The sequence below is a fragment of the Myodes glareolus genome, chromosome 3 (genome assembly GCF_982192425.1).
Source record: "Myodes glareolus chromosome 3, mMyoGla1.1, whole genome shotgun sequence".
Lineage (NCBI taxonomy): Eukaryota > Metazoa > Chordata > Mammalia > Rodentia > Cricetidae > Myodes > Myodes glareolus.
This window is the reverse complement of record NC_142028.1, coordinates 37,742,343-37,758,756: the sequence shown is the minus strand read 5'-3', so window position 1 is coordinate 37,758,756 and position 16,414 is coordinate 37,742,343. Positions and strand designations below refer to the sequence as shown.

General features: G+C 50.5%; 1 protein-coding gene across 1 annotated transcript; it reads right to left on the bottom strand.

The window, feature by feature from the left end:
- Positions 1-20: 20 nt before the first annotated feature.
- Positions 21-8,132, bottom strand: Prrt3 (proline rich transmembrane protein 3). Its single transcript, XM_048438612.3, has 4 exons — positions 7,990-8,132; positions 3,381-4,425; positions 3,040-3,195; positions 21-2,174 (listed from the first exon to the last, which is right to left on the bottom strand). Exons 2-4 carry the CDS (start codon positions 4,366-4,368, stop codon positions 403-405), a joined length of 2,916 nt encoding a protein of 971 aa, XP_048294569.2. The 5' UTR covers positions 4,369-4,425; positions 7,990-8,132; the 3' UTR covers positions 21-402.
- Positions 8,133-16,414: the final 8,282 nt, after the last annotated feature.

Sequence of the window (16,414 nt, the reverse complement as noted above, 5' to 3'; positions counted from 1 at the left end):
GACTTGACCAGAGGGAGGCATGAGCCTAATCGGAAGGGTTTATTTCTTTGGCACAAAGAGGACAGTCAGTCTGAACAAGTGAGGTGCATCTATCTCCACACTGGGGAATCAGGAGTACCTGGACCCTGTTCCCCATGATCAAACCATGCACGTCCACCCTGTATTCCGTGTAACTCACGGCCTCTGTGCAAAATATCTGCTGAAAAAAAAAAAAGAATAGAAATATTTAAAAAAGCAACAACAACAACAAAAAAACCCGAGTCTGGTGAATTCAAGCCTGTCTGTCTCCAGGAGCTGCAGTCAGGTGGAGGTCCCAGAAGGCCAGTTTTTCAAATGCTCTACTGTCCTGGCTCGGCGACTTCATGTGGACATTGAGGGGAGGGTCCAGGTCCTCCCTGGCAGTCAGAGCTCTATGGTGTCACTGGAGGCGCTGCGAGATTCGCTGGTCTTGCAACGCTGTTGGCCCTCATTCTGGGGCTCCCCGGCTCGGGCAGGAGCAGGGGCTGGGGTAGGAGCTGGCAGCAGCTGCACCGTGCTGGGCAGCTCATCTAGGGGCAGGCTGTCCACGGACGACAGCCCGTGACGCCACGGGTTCCAGCTGATCTTGAGCGAGCCCTTGGAGAAGCTGTCCAGGGAGCTGCCCGAAGTCACCGCGGCTGCTGCGCTGCCGGGCGGGTCCACCACATGCTGCGGGAGCGATTTGCGCAAGCACACCTCACTGAGCGAGCGGCAGCGGCCTCGGAGCAGGGAGGCGCCCGCGCCGTCGAGCTCAGAGTCCGGCTGGCTGCCGCGGCGGGGTCGCAAGGCGCCCCCTGACGGCGGCGAGGCCAGGCCACGGAGGCCACAGCGGTGGAACACGCTGTCTCGGACCAGATGCTCCCGGAAGAGCGCGGCGTCGATGCTGCGACTCAAATTGATGGGCGAGGGTGGCCGCAGATCCAACTCGCTCAGCGACGGCGCAGGTCCCACACTGACGCGGGACACCCCGGGGCCATTCAGGCGACCGCGACCCAGCGATGCTGCCGAACCCCAGGGTCCAGAACCAGGTGTGGCGGGAAGTCCACCTTCCGCAGCGTTGCGAATGAGGCTTTTGCTGATGTCCAGGCCGCCTGTGGCCAGGCCACTGGGACCCGCATAGCAATTATTTGGTCTCTCGGGTACCTCGCTCTTGCCCGTGGGCGCGGGACATGCCAGGCGTAGCAGCTTAGCCCAGCAAGCGTGCTCCGTGGGCGGCCTGGGACGCGTGGCGGCCAGGGCGGCCAGAGCCAGGGCTAGGGCCCAGGTCAGCTCCAGTAGACGTAACCAGAAGTGCACACCCCACCAGGCCCAGGAGAAGCGACCCTCCCGGCCAGGCCCTGGGTACAGCCAGAGAGAGGCTGCTAACTGCAGACCACTGGCCAGCAGCCCCAGCGAGCCCGCCACAGCCAGTAGCCGTGGGCCTGGACTGGCATCCCAGCCCCGAGGGCCTTCCAGCAGGCGGCGACGGCACAAGCAGAGTGTGCCCAGAGCCACCGAAGCGCCCCAGGCACAAGATAAGCCTTGCGTCAGGAGGTTGAGCACAGGCCTGGTAGAGAACAGGTCTGTGGCCAGCAAACCCGCGGTATGCACCGGTGCCACGGCTCCCAGCAGGAGTGGCTTCTGTAGAGGCTGTGGCAGCCCGGCACCCAGGCCTAGTAGGGTGAGCGCTGCCAGTGCAGTGAGTAGCAAGGGGAAGGGCAGGTTGTATAGCACCAGGCCTGCACGTACTCCCAGCCGTGCCTGAGAGCCGTAGGGATCGGTGAGCATGTAGGCAGTTCGCAGCCCTGAAGCCACCAACACTAGAACGGCAGCCACTAGTGCCAATCGGGGTCCCGCTAGGGCGGCTGCCAGTGTAACTAATGCCAATAATGCTGGAAGCAGGAAAAGCACCCCCACCCCATAGACATGAAGCTCCCAGGAAAAACTCAGCACCCGCCGCAGGGGTCCCCAACGCAGGGGAGGTGCAGTGGCATTGGCTGGGGGACTAGAAGCTGGGGCTGGAGCCATGGAGCTGGCTGAGGGCTCCGGAGGGGGTGGTTGGCCCAGAGCTCTCTGTGTGGTGACTCTAACAAGGCCTCGCCGAGATGTCGAGGGGGCCTGGACAGGGGGTGCTGGAGGGTGGCTTTGTGGGCGACCCGGCCATTCCTCGGCTTCATCTGCAATAATAACAATATTAAAAGTGTTCCTTGGGAAGTGCAGTTGAGAGCGGGCTGTGGAGGCTCATGATTGTCATAGGAGGCAGGGGCAGGAGGATCAAGACTTTAAAGCAATCTTCAGCTACATAGTGAGTTCAAGGACAGTCTAAGCTAATTGAGACCCCCCCATCTTAAACAAACAAACAAATAGGAAACAACAACAACAGAACCCCAAACACACGCAAAGTGCTTTTGATTTTTCCATATTCAAAACTGTAGTTAGGTTAATTTTCCAACGACAGCTGTCAAATGAGGATAATATGGCTCCTGCCACAGTCACTGGGTCATGACTAAGGCACAATGTCTAGTTTGGTTCCCACTGGCTAGCAAAGACAAGACAGACGTAAACTTCCTTTCTTCCCCCTCCCCTTGTGTGTGTGTGTGTGTGTGTGTGTGTGTGGTTGCTGGGAATTGAACCCAAGACCTTTCCTATGCCAGGCAATAACTCTACCACTAAGCTACATCTCCAAGCCCTTGGCATTTTTTGATTTTGAAACAGTCTCATATTGAGCCTTGAACTCAGTATGTAGTTCAGGCAGGTCTCAAACTTGTGATGCTCTTGTCTCAGCATCCGGGGTGCTGGGGGGTTCCAGATGGGATGAGCTGACTGCACAAGGTATGTCCATGTTGCACAGAGAGCACTCTAGCTCAGCAGAGCCAGTGTCTTCTCCCGGAGTCCCCAGTGAACTCTGGTTGATTTTTCTCAGACACTCAGAGACGGTCCTAGCCAATGCCTTTAAGCAGTACTTTTCTCCATTTAGCTCCGGGCCCTCTGCCCCCTCACTAAGCATGGTAACTCTCCCCTCATCCCTAGCCATGGCCTCACCTGGCTGCAGGGCCCTCACGGGGCTCTCCGTTCCATTTGCAGCTTGAGCAGAGTTCAGAAGATCAGGGATGAAGGACTTGGGGGTTCCTGGAGCCTCCATGGCTCCTCTCACTCGCTGTGGGGAGATGGGATCTGCTCCGTTCATCGAGGCTATGGCTGAAACGGCAAGAATAGTCACCACCTTGTCTGACTCTCGGGCATTCCTCCAAAGCCAGTCCCTCAGGAGGAAGGCACCATCCCCCTAACTTGTCAGAAGGAGGGAATGACACCCAGAGTTACACCTAGCTGCCTGGGACCATCGGTCCTCATGACCCACTCAGCCCCCTCATGGTGGTACCTACCTAGTCTTAGCTGCTCATCAGAAGTGTTTGAGGCTGAAGGTGGTATAGTCTGGGGTGCTGAGGAGTCATGTCCACCAACGAGGTCAGTCTGCTCAGGTTGGGGTCCCAGAGAGCTGACTTCCCAGGCATCCCCAGCTCCTTTTTTGGGGAGCCCAGCTGGCAGCTCCTCAGGAAGAGGAAGGCTTCTGGCCAATGTCAGGTCTACCTGGGCTCCAGGCTCTTGAGTGGATGCCACCTCAATTGGGGATGCTAAGTCAACCTCAGAGGCTACTGAATCCTGCTGGGTGAGCAGGGGGCCCTGGACAGCCTCCTGGAGGTCCTCTTTATGCCCACCCTGCTTCCCCAGCACTACCCTCCTCCTAACATCTGTCTCAGGAACCGGAGTGTGGGGAGAGTCCTGGTAGTCCCAGGGGAAAGCCTGTGGAAAGGGGGTCTTGGTTTGGGCCACTAGATCCTCGTTCCTAGCTGGCTGCTGTCCTGCTGGGCCTCCGGGCTTCTGTGGGGCAGTGGAGAGTGTGGTTATCCTGAGTTGAGGGCTGGGAGTTGTAGCAATGAAAGTTAGATGGGGTGCCTCCACTGGGTCGGGGGCTGGTGCTTCTGGCTCCAGAAGTTCCTGTGAGTCAGGAGGTCCTGTCCAGCCTTGGGAGGTAAGCCCCCGGACCAGCTGGAGGTCATCAGTTATTAGGAGTCTTTCACCCTGGCCCCCAGGGGCTCCTTTGGGTCCAGGCAGGGCTGGTCCTAGGGGAGTATCTGCAGGTCTCTCGGGGCCATCAGGAGGGGCCTGGGGGATACCACTGTGCCAGGAACTCTCATTTCTCAGCTTCTCCCAGAAGAGGTCAAAGGCCTGCGGCTCTGATGGGATCAAGTGGGGTGCTGAATCCTCAAGTGGCCTGGGAAGGCCTCTGCCCAAGGCAGGGCCAGCCCCCAGGCATGGCAACAGGGAGAGCAGAAGGAGACGACATGCAGAGCCTCGGGAGCTAGGGGCCATGGTTGAACTCGATGCCTAAGTGTAGAGCCCTTGACTTCTAGAGCTCACTGGATAAGCCTACAAAAGGGAAGAGAGAAAAGGTAAACCAAAGAGAGATGGGGTGTGAGGGTTGAGGGGGTCCCATGTATTCCTCAAGGGACTGGTGGGAAATAAGAGGAGCACAGGCAACAGCGTACCCATGCTTTCAAAGTTTTTTTTAAAAAAACTGGGTCTCTGCTCAGAGCACTTGCTCTCAAAACCTTCTGACTCCCCACTGCTCTTGGAAGAGAATCCAAGTTCTACTCCTGGCCTTCCTAGGCTGTGGCCATGCCAGGTGGCTCAGTCACTGTCCCGCATTCAGTGGGCTATCCTGACACTCAGGGCTCTCCTCCCTCACTATGGAGTGCCGTCTCCTTCCCCCGATGAAATGACAGTGCCTATGCAGTCCTGGTTGACCTGGAACTCACTCTGTAGACCAGGCTGGCCTTGAACTCACAGAGCTTTACTTGTCTCTGCCTCCTGAGTGCTGGGATTAAAGGTGTGTGCCACCAGGTCCAGCCTTTTGAATATTTCTTAAAATTATGTCTATATGTCTATATCTATCTATCTATAATTTGATGGGGATGGTTGTATATATATTAAGTGCAGCTTCTGTGAAAGCCAGAGGAGACTGTTGGATTGCCTGGAGCTACATTGGAGAAATCTGTGAGCCACTACCTCAGTGCTGGGCTCTGACTGGCTAAGCCATCTCTCCAGTCTTCTGAAATCGGGTTTTAATTTTTTAAAATTACATCTATGCATTTAGTTATGGGGGATATCTGCAAGTGTGTGGAGAGCAAGACTTTGTGGGGGTCAGTTTTCTCCTCCCACATGGGTCCCAGGTATCAAACGCAGGTGGCCCAGCAAGCCTCTCTACCTGCTGAGCCTTCTTGCCTGCCCCGAAATTAGGTTTATTAGGGTCCAACTGTGATAAGAGACAAAGAGGAAGCTGGGTGGTGGTGTGGTGATGCACACATTTAATCCCAATACTCAGGAGGCAGAGGCAGGTGGCTCTCTGAGTTCGAGGCCAGGCTGGTCTACAAAACAAGTTCCAGGACAGCCAGGATTGTTGCATAAAGAAATCCTGTCTTGAAAAACCAATAGATAGATAGATAGATAGATAGATAGATAGATAGATAGATAGATAAGGGGGGTGTGTTGGAGAGATGGCTCAGTGGTTAAGAGCACTGGTTGATTGTCCAAGGGTTCAATTCCCAGTAACCACATGGGAGCTCACAAACATCTATAATGAGATATGGTGCCCTTTTCTGGCCTGTAGTTCAGACACAGAAGGAACAGTATATACATAGTAAACAAATACATTTAGAGAAAGAGGAATGTGCTCTGCATTTGAGGAAGGACCTGAGTTGGAACACTGGCTTTGTGTCTCCTGGGGGAGCTACTTTGCTTCTCTAGCGCTGTGTAAATGAAGCTAACAAGAGTGTCTACCTCAAGGGAATTCATATGAAGCATAAATAATGAGACACACGAGTCTCAGACCCACAGTAGGAACTTGGTGGTATCTCCTTAACCTTTGTCTAGACAGCTTCCTTCTGCTGTACCCTTCACTACTACAACAAATGAACTGGGGAGAAAACAGTGAACAAGATTGAAGAGACTGCTCCCTCCCCAGTGTGGAGAGACCATTCTAGATAGGATGAACAAGAAGTGCTTTTAAAGTTAAGGGCTTGCTGCCAAGTCTGATGATAAGGGTTCAGTCCTTGATCAGGACCCACATGGCGGAAAGAGAAACCTGGTTCCCTTGGGTTGTTTTCTGGCCTCCACATATGCATCCATACACACACACACACACACACACACACACACACACACACACACACAATACACATAATTTTAAAAACGTTTAAGTTTAGCTCCTGAGGCAGAGACAGGAGGATCTCTGTGAGTTCAAAGTCAGCGTGGTCTACACTGCAAGTTGCAGGCCTGCTACATAGTGAGACTCTCTAAAATAAATAAAGTTTCGCTTTGAAGGAAACAATACGGGATAAAATGATAGAGTCTCCACAGGGGGTGCCAGGCACCTCTCTGGGGTGACACTTAAGCTAAATGCTGAGATGATAGAGCCAAGCATTTTTATCCGAAGGAAAAGAATTTGGCAGAAGGGACAGCACATGCAAAGGCGGTAGAGCAGGGGTCAGCTCAGTGAGCTCAGGACATATTATCCTGCTGGGTGGTTGGTGTTCAGCAGGCAGGGGCTGGGCTTCAAGGGCCTTCGAAGATCATCACTAGGATTGGGGAGCTTGGACATGATGAGATCTGAGGAGAAGTTTTTTTTGTTTGTTTGTTTGTTTTGTTTTGTTTTTTAAAGAGAAAGAGGTCAGTGTGCCCAGGGAAGACAGACAGGTCGCTTGCATGAGCATAGACACTGCTCTCCAGAGAAGACTTCTGTTCCTGGCTCTCCCTACCCCGAGGCAACACCCCCTGTATAGTGTCTCCTCTTTGCCCCTGGCTTGGAGCTCCTGTCTCTTTCATTTCACACCTCTTTGCCCCTGTACAGGCCCCGCCCAGGTGGATATTCCTACAAGGTCCCTGTTCCTGAGTCCATCCTTAAGTAGGCCAAGGAGGCAGGAGGTGCCAGCAGTGGCCAGCCAGCTGAGGGCCAGCTGTGTTAGGGGTAGGTGCTGTGTTCTTTTCCTCTGGTGGCTCAGACACTTGGAGAAGCCAGCTGGTAACTCCAGATACCTTCCCCAGGAGCGCTCCAGGCGCATTGGAGGTGGAGGGCAGTTTCAGGGGATTCATGGATTCTTTAGTCCAGCTCCAGCTTTTATTCAGACTGCCTTTAAACCTTGATAATGTCTCTCTCAAACATGTACTAAGACCCAGGTTTTGCTCATGGCCCGGGCTGGGTACCCATAAAATCCTCAGTTCTAAGGCTGGGACAGAGGTGTACTAAGGAAAGACTTGGTGCCCCCTGAGGTGGGTATAGGTGGATAATAACGCCCTGTGTTGAGTTGTTTGCTCCGTTAGGCTCCTGTTATAAACCTAGGTACCCATACAATACTTCCCATACAAGGAGCGAATACTCATTAGACAGGAAAAGAAAGGGGCAACCAAGAGTCAGAGAGGTTGAGCAACTTGCCCAAGGTCGCCCAGCCAGCGAGCACACGTACTAGAGAGACTGAAGCACATAGGGCTCATCTTGCACAGGAGCTCTGTAGGCTTTGCAGAAGAGGAGATGGCTGAGCTGGGCCTTCAGTGAATAACATGCCATCTGCCTACCACCCCCGATGCAAGAGATGTGGGCACCTGCAGTCCAGGCAGGAGCTCGCCCAGCGTTCGGGTCCCATGACTGGAGAGGTCTGAGAGGAGGTGAGATCTATCAGCCACAGAGAAAGGTGGGGGGAGGGGAAGCAGGGTGAGGGCCTCCGCAGGACAGTCTGCAGGAGCTGGTCCATCTCGGGTTACCTCTCTTCCTTCTCCTCCAGCTCCGCTCCCCCTGGCTCCACGCCTTCCCGCAGTGTCCCAGGTGAGGGGTAGGTACCGTGCAGGCCTGGCCGCCCATGCCCGCGAAGGGGGCTGTAGGCCTTGCTCCTCGCTTTCCTAGGTCCCGCCATCGCCCCCCTCCCTCGGCCAGCTCCTCACCTGCGCGCTGCACCCGCAGCCCCGCGTTCACCTTGCGCGCGTCCCTGCAGCCTCTCCGTGCGCCGCATCCTCGGTGATGCTCAGGCTTGGCCAGCAGAGCCCAGCGCTGCCGATCTCATCGCCGATCCCGCCCACAGGAGCGCGGGATACTTAACCCTTTCCCTTGGGGTTGGACTGTTTCTCACTGCCCCTCTCTCACACACTGCGCAGCTGACATGGTGTCAGAACCCCATGGGAAACCCTGCAGCGCCCCTTCTCGATAGAGCCAGCCTTCTTTGCATAACCTCCTGAGACAGGGAGCCCATTTCGGATTCCTACAGGCATAGGTAGATCCTACCTACAGCCTGGCGTATCTTCCAGGTCTTTCCTAGGGCGTATTAAATAAAAAGCGAGTCTACACTTTATAATTGCTCTTATAGCCTGCCTTCCCCCCCATAATTTTACAGTATTTTCTGACACATTTTCCAAGTAGTTGCCCCTAGATGTACTTCTTCCTTTCTTAAAATTGTTTTTTAGTGTATGTATGTATGTATGTATGTACGTATGTATGTGTGTGTGTGTGTAACGGGGGTTCCTACATACCACATCACATCTGTGGAGTCAGATTTCTCCTGCCATATGGGTCCTGGGGAAAGAACTCAGGTATTAGGATGGGGGCAAGTTTCTTTACTGGCTGAGTCAACTTGCCTGTCCTAGATCTGCTTCATTCTTGTCTTTGCTGTGGCGATTCACAGCACGTGGTCAGCTGACCGTGTAGATGTCTTAGCCACTGTGGTTGGGCATTATACTGTCCTAGTCACTGTTCTGTTGCTGTAAAGAGACACTATGGCCAAGGCAACTACTATAATGAAAGCATATAATTGGGTGCTTGTCTCAAAGATTTAATCCATTATCATCATGGCAGGGAGCATGGCAGCACCCTGGCAGGCAGCAGAGCAGTAGCTGAAAGCTACATCCTGATCCGTAGGCAAAGAGAGGGACTCTGGGCTTGGCATAGGCTTTTGAAACCTCAAAGCCCAACCCAAATGACACACTTCCTCTAACAAGACCACGCCTCCTAATCCTTCTAATCCTTTCAAATAGTGTCACTCTCTGGTAACTAGGCATGCAAATATATGAGCCTATAGGAGCCATTCTTATTCAGAATACCACAGATACCTTGTTTATCTTCAGCCTCCTGCACTAGCAGAAGAAATGCAAAAGGCCCGACCTTGCATCCTACATGGTAATATGTGGCAATCTAGCAGAGACATGGTTTGAGCTGGGGCTCTGCACATGTTGAGGTCTCAGAGACACTACCAAGTGCTCCAAGTCCTTCTGGGCATAATTCCTAATACTCAGGACCATTTTCTTTTTTTCCTCCCTCAATGCTGGGAATTGAACTCAGGGCCTCGAGAATGTGAGTCAAGCTCCGTACCACTGATCTCTATCCCAGCCCTGCAAATGGCCACTATTCCATGGAATTCACTCAGGAAAAGCCATACAAAGAATGCCTGTGGTCGTGAGAAATGCTGAGGAGACATTTCCTGTGGATTGTTATCCACTAAAATGTTGGTCATGTAAACTGTAAAAGCAGTATGGACTGATTGCCTTTGTTCAAACAACAAAGAAAGATTCCCCCCACCCCAAAAAACTGTTGTCTTGCCTGGGTTCTCTCCCTCCCCCACTTCCTCCCACACACACCAATGCATTCACAGTCTTTACCACAGTTTCCTTTGCTTATAAAGACAAATGCTCCCAGCACTTGGGAGATTGAAGTAGGAGGACCAGGAGTTCAGTCTTATCCTTGCTATGTTACCAGTTCAAGGCCAGCCTGAGCCACACCACTGAGACCCTCTCTCAACACACACATACACACACACACACACACAGAGAGAGAGAGAGAGAGAGAGAGAGAGAGAGAGAGAGAGAGAGAGAGAGAGGGGTATCCTATATGGCCAGGAGTGGTGGTGCATATTTGCAATCTCAGCACTTAGGAGGAAGAAGAAAAAGGAGAAGGAGAGGGAGAAGGAGGAGGAGGACGAAGAAGAAGAAGAAGAAGAAGAAGAAGAAGAAGAAGAAGAAGAAGAAGAAGAAGAAGAAGAAGAAGAAGAAGAAACAAGAAACAGCAGCAAGAAGATAATTTGAGGCTAGCCTGGACTACATAGCAAGTTCCAGGCCAGCCTTGAACTTGCTATGTAGAGAGATACAGAGAGAGCCTTTCTCAAGTTTTTTAAGGACAATTGTGATGGTGATTATTACCTTTCATCCAAGCACTTGGGAGGCAGAGGTAACTGAATCTCTGTGTATTAGAGGCCAGCCTGGTCTACATAGTCAGTTCCAGGACAATGAGGCTACATAGTGAAACTCTGTCTCAAAACAAAAACAAAAATCTATCTATCTATCTATCTATCTATCTATCTATCTATCTATCTATCTACCTATCTTTCTATCTTCTATCTAAACATGCATTTTAATAGAATGGAATTACACTATGTTTACTATTCTATAGTACAGTTTGCCCTGCAGTATCTGTGTGGAAATTTTAACACAATCCCTATGCATTTTATCCTCTTCTCCCCCTACTCATTTTTTTTTTTTTTTGAGACAGGGTTTCTCTGTGTTGCCTTGACTCACCCTGTAGATCAGGCTGTCCTTGAATTCACAAAGATCCGCTTGCCTCTTCTTCCCTTATATTGTTCTAATTAGGAGAAATTTTCTGAGAATTAAGAGGGCTGGGATTAAAGGTGTGCATCACTACCACCTGGCTGGGCACACTGATATTCAGTCATACGCCATATTCCCCTGCTGACTTATGGGTAATCAATCAGGTGGCTTAGCAGCCATTTTCCCTTTTGGACACAGTACTGCATTGAACATTCCAATTTGTGGAGGCTCTGGATCCTTGACGATAGATCCTGGATGATTTGATTTGGGTCAATATCCATCCACCCATTCGTCTGTCTGTCCGTCCTGTAGATGCTAAGTAGCAATGAGTGTGACTCTTGATTTAATTTTGCTTTTCTACTTACCAATATTCCACACACTATGTACTTTCTTTGCAATCAGAAAAATGATGGATATCATTTTTAAAAAGAAAAAAAAAAGACATTCAGATGGCTCAGCACATAAATGTGCTTGTCTGATGACTTTAGTTTGATCCTGGGGACACATATAATAAATGAACCAGAAGTCGTCCTCTGGCTGCCACATGCGTGCCGTGGCATGAGCATGCCCTCAATAAACCAATAAAGTCATAAACATTTTTAATAGTTATGATTTTTAAGTACAGAGCTAGGGAGGCAGAGGTAGGTGGACCTCTATAAATTTGAGGCTAACCTGGTCTACATATCAAGTGCCAGGTCAGTCAGAGTTATACAGCTCTTGTCTCAAAACACCCAGAAACCAACCAACCAAACAAACAAACAATGAAAAGCTTGGGTGTGGCTTTAGTGGCAGAGTAGATGCTGCAAGAAGTCACAGCCCTGGGTTCCAAACACAGCAGTTTCTCCAGACTCGGTGCTCAAGGAATATCCACTAGGTGATTAAAAAGGAAGGGGGGGGGAGAGGGAGAGAGGGAGAGAGAGAAAAGAAAAGAAAGAGGACAAGAGAAAAAAACAGTTCTTTCGTTGGGTGAGCTAAGTTCTGCTCCTTGTGGCCTCCTACCTCTGGTCAACCCAGAGAAGTTAAGCCCTTGGTTGTCCAGTAGTTGGTTACCACTCTTACATACGGCAGACTACAATGCCTTGTAGAGAGGGGCCTCCCTCTCTCACCAAGGCTGCCTACTGCAGGCAGATGCATCTGCCCACCTGGCCTTGCAGTTCTTTGGGGTCTGGAGGACCCTTCGGCTCTTCCTGTGCAGGGCTCTTCAGAGCTGGATGGGTAGTATTCTGCTTTCCTCTGAAGTCTTCTCCATTTCTTTCCATCATTTCCTAAAGAAGAAGATCCTGGGTTTTCGTTATGGTGATGACTCTCTTCTGTTACCTACACCGCCCACCTTTAATCCCAGCACTCGGGAGGCAGAGGCAGGCAGACCTGCTAGTTTGAGGCCAGCCTGGTCTTCAGAGTAAATTCCAGGATAGCCAGGGCTACACAGAGAAACCCTGTCTCGAAAAGCCATAAATAAATGAATAAATAAAATGTGTTACATCTGAAGTATTCATAAAAACCCTTACTAAAGGCTTGTTCACCAGTTTGGGGAACTTTGGGGAGATGGTCAAACCTTTTAGAGACAGGACCTAGTGGAAGGAAGGTGAGTCACTGAGGTGCTATCTTTGAAGGAGATATTTAGGCCCCAGCTACTTCTTCTCTTCCTCTTTGCTTCCTGGCCACTCTGAGGTGAACTGGCCTCGTCTGCCCTGTGCTCCTGCCGTGATATGCTGCACCACCAGGGCTAAGTGGTCAAGTGGGCACGTAGTGAAACTCTGAGACACGAGCCCAGAGAAAGCTGTCCTGACAAGGCCGTTTGAAATTTAGGGGCTTGGTCTTGACTGAAAAGCTGAGTCACTCCTGGTTCCCACTGAGCTGAAGTTCCTGACTGCCACATGTCCCTGTCACCCAGTGTGTGTCTCCTAGATTTTCCACAGGGCTGATGTATGTGCTTACATACACGCACACACACAAGCACCATGTAGAATCCAGCCTCTTTGCTGTCAGATGGAGACAGCTGTTCTAGTCTTGTGCAATGCTATCTAGATCTTGATTCTCTATATAGCAGGTAATTGGCATTTTGGGGAGCATCCAGATCTACTCCCTTTCCTTAATTCCTCCTGGTTTCCTTTGGGGGAACACTGTGGAAAGTCTATGTAGCAGTCCTAAGGGTATGAGGGTAGCTGAGGGCTTCTGGCTCTTCTCCTACTGCCCAGTGAATCTCTGCTGGACAGTGTTGTGTATGTGTGTGTGTGTTTGTGTGAGTGTCTGTATGTGTGTGTGCTTGCAAGTGTACATGTACATGTAAATGCCAGAAGCCAACCTCAGGTATTCACCTTGTTTTTGTTTTTATTTATTTGTTTACTTGGCTTTTCAAGACACGGTTTCTCTGTGTAGCCCTGACTGTCCTGGAATTTATTCTGTGGATCAGGTTGGCCTCAAACTCACAGATCCACCTGCCTCTGTTTCCCAAGTGCTAGGATTAAAAGCATGCACCACCACTGTCCAATTCTCCTTGATTTTATTTATTATGTGTGTTTTGCCTGTGTGTATGTCTGTGCATCGTATACGTGACTAGTGCCCTCTGAAACCAGAAGAGGGCAGAAGATACCCTGGAACAGGAATTATAAAGGCTCATGTGCTGCCATGTGGGTGCTGGAAATTGAATCCAGGTCCTCTTGCAGGGGCAGCCAATGCTTTAAGTGCTGAGCCATTTCTAGTCCCAGACTCACCCTTTTTTGAGACAGAATCTCTCAGTGGTCTGAGACTTGATGATGAAACAAGACTGGGTAAGCAGTGAACCCCAGGGATCCACCTAGCTCCACCACCCAGCGTGGGCATTATAGGCAAAATGCTACCATGCCTGGATGTTTACATCGCTCCTACGGCTCAAACTCAGGTCCTTGTGTTTATGTGGAATGCACTTTACCAACTGACCTATCTCCCCAACTCTCTGCTGGGCCTTTTAAAGTGTTTCTGCCGCTTGAGAAGACAGAGCAGGTCTGTGCTGGCCTGGCTTCCCTCCTCAGGCCGTGTCTGCCCCGCCCCCTCCACAGCACTGCTGCCCTCTTTGGAGTGGGGCGCTTGATCCCATGAGGTTTCTAAGATTGAGACTCCGGATAAAGACAGGACGTTCTGATCCCTTTGGCCTGAGGCCAAGATGAAAACTGACCGCTGGAGGGAAAGAGGAGACCTGAGGCACAGAGGCAGGAGCCAGCGGGGGACTCTGGCTGCCAGGTGCACATTGGGATGGTCTCAGTCTAGAAAGTGTCTTCATCGCCCTGGAGGCTTTTGGGGGTGGGGGATACCGCTGATGCCATCACTTAGTCTGTACAAACGTGCCACACACCTATCTGCACCGTCTTTCAGTCTCCCAGCAGCTCTGTGCATCACTGTGCTTGTAAGCAGATGCTCAGAAAGGTAAAGGAACTTGGTAAAGGTCACACAGCAACTACCAAGTCACGAGACTGACTTTAAAGCCAGGCTCGGATAATATCCTATCCTCTGGAGGGGAAAAGAACACGGCAGCCCTTCCGTGTGAGCCCTACTCCCTCCAACTGGGATATCTGTTGAAAAGGCTGCAGATCGTCACCTTTGTGCACTGGAAGCTTCCAAAGTAAGAGGGACCAGAGAAGGCGGGGAGGTGCAGCTGGCAGGAAAGAAGCCTCCCAGAGTAGACAATGCCGGGAACCATGGGCCGACATCTTCACTCTGGCTGGCTGCTCTGGCACGGCAACACAGACAAAGGCACAACAGGTGGAAGCTGGGGCAGGCTGGGGAGCCGATTCGGTGCCCTGCCAGCTGTCCTCATCTCCGAGGGCATGCTGTTCATCCACTAACCTGACAGCAGCCTGAACTCATTCTCAGATTTCAGTTTCCCCAACAGTACCAATTCAGCAACTCTGATCCTTCAAGAAAGTCAGTTGCTGTTAAGTCCAGCATTTTAAAACCAGTTTTCCAGCCCTGTTCCTTCTCACTCCCAATCCTCATTCCCTAGCCCCAACTGCTGTTTTCAACTGTCTGCTAGCCCTATCTTTTCCTTCTGGCATTTATATATGCTTCAAAAGTATTAGACTTTGGTCGCTTATGTAAGTTGTTTTAGTTTTAGATACTAATGTTTTTTTTTTTTTCTTCTTCTTCTTCTTCTTCTTCTTCTTCTTCCTCTTTTCTTTTTTTCGTTTTTAAGACAGGATTTCTCTGTGTAACAGCCCTAGTTGTTCTGGAACCAGACAGTTCTGGAACTCACAGAAATCTGCCTGCCTCTGCCTCCCTGCCAGGATTAAAAGTGTGGGCCACTATATCTACTGATATTTTTTAAAAATTTTCATCTGCATTTATTTTATGCTGAATTTATTCCCATGTCATAAGATTTGTTTCTTCAGTTTCTTCTGTGATGTCTTTTTCTTCTGTGCACCCTCCCCTTCTGACTTTGGAACAGTTTGTTCCTTCCCAGTGAGGAACATCTCAATGAGGCAGGGGGAGCTTATGTCTCGGCCATGAGCTCTAGAGGTTTGTTGGCGCATCTTAGGCGCTTTGTCCACTGGATGTGTTCACTGACTAGAGGACCTACATCTAAACCCTTCAGTTCAGCATTGCTCTCTGCATTTTCAGGCATGTGCAGCAAATATCCAGCACTCTTTCTTGGCCATCAACCCTGTGTCCCACTGTTTGGCCTGGGTGCACCTACCGACTCAACCATCACACCGCCAGAATGGCACACAATACTTAAAGTAACATCTTTGAGACATGTGGTGGATTTTTAGATACGTGTGTCCCTGATGGCCAGGGGCAGTTTCACGGGTGTTCTTACAGTGAACCTGAAGATTTGAACCTCTTAATTTGCATGAATTTGTAGGATTTTCTGGGTCAAGGGTGGGGGGGGAACCAGCTTCACAAGTCACCCCAGGCTGCTCACAGGAAGAGCAAGAGCAAAGGCTACTGGGTGATAGTACTCGTTTTAAAACTTTGATCTATTTTTCTTTTGTTGAGTCAGGGTCCTTTATGTAGCCCAGGCTGGTTTTGATCTTACCTCCCTGCCTCCACTTCCCAGGACTGTGATGACAGGTGGGTCTCATCATGCTCAGCTATTACTTGTTCCTTATATATTTATAGTATTTTTGAAGCAGGGCTTCATATAGCATAGGCTGTCCTTAAATTTGTCTTGTAGCAGAGGTTGGCCCTGAGCTCCTCATCCTCCTGCCTTCACCTGAGTGTTGGAACTACAGACATTTTCTAGGTATTACCCATCAACTGTGTTGGAGACCATGTGGCAAATAAATACATATTCTTTACCTGTTAGAGATGCTTACAAGAATGTATGTGAAACGATCTACTCAGGGTCTATTTACTACGGTACTAGAGATCGAATCTAGAGCCTTGCACATGCTGGGTAAATGCTCCACAGCTGAACTGTGTCCTCATGTCTTCAGCAGTACCCTCCCCCCTTTAAAGATAGGGTCTTATGTAGCTTTGGCTGTCTTCAACCTTATGACATAGCAGTGTGGCTTTGAACTTTCAGTCCTCCTGCTTCTGCTTCCCAAGTGCTGTGTTACAAGTCCTTGTTCCCCAAACCAGCTGTCCTCCTGACCTGTTTGTTTTTTTAGTTATTTTTGAGGCAATGTCTCACTAAATTGCCCAGGCTGACTTTGAACTTGTAGTCCTGCCTCACTTGCCCTTCTGATGGGATTTACTTTTAAAACAGTCTAGCCCTGCCGGGTGATGGTGGCACATGTCTTTAATCCCAGCACTTGGGAGGCAGAGGCACGTGGATCTTTGTGAGTTTGAGACCAGTCTACAA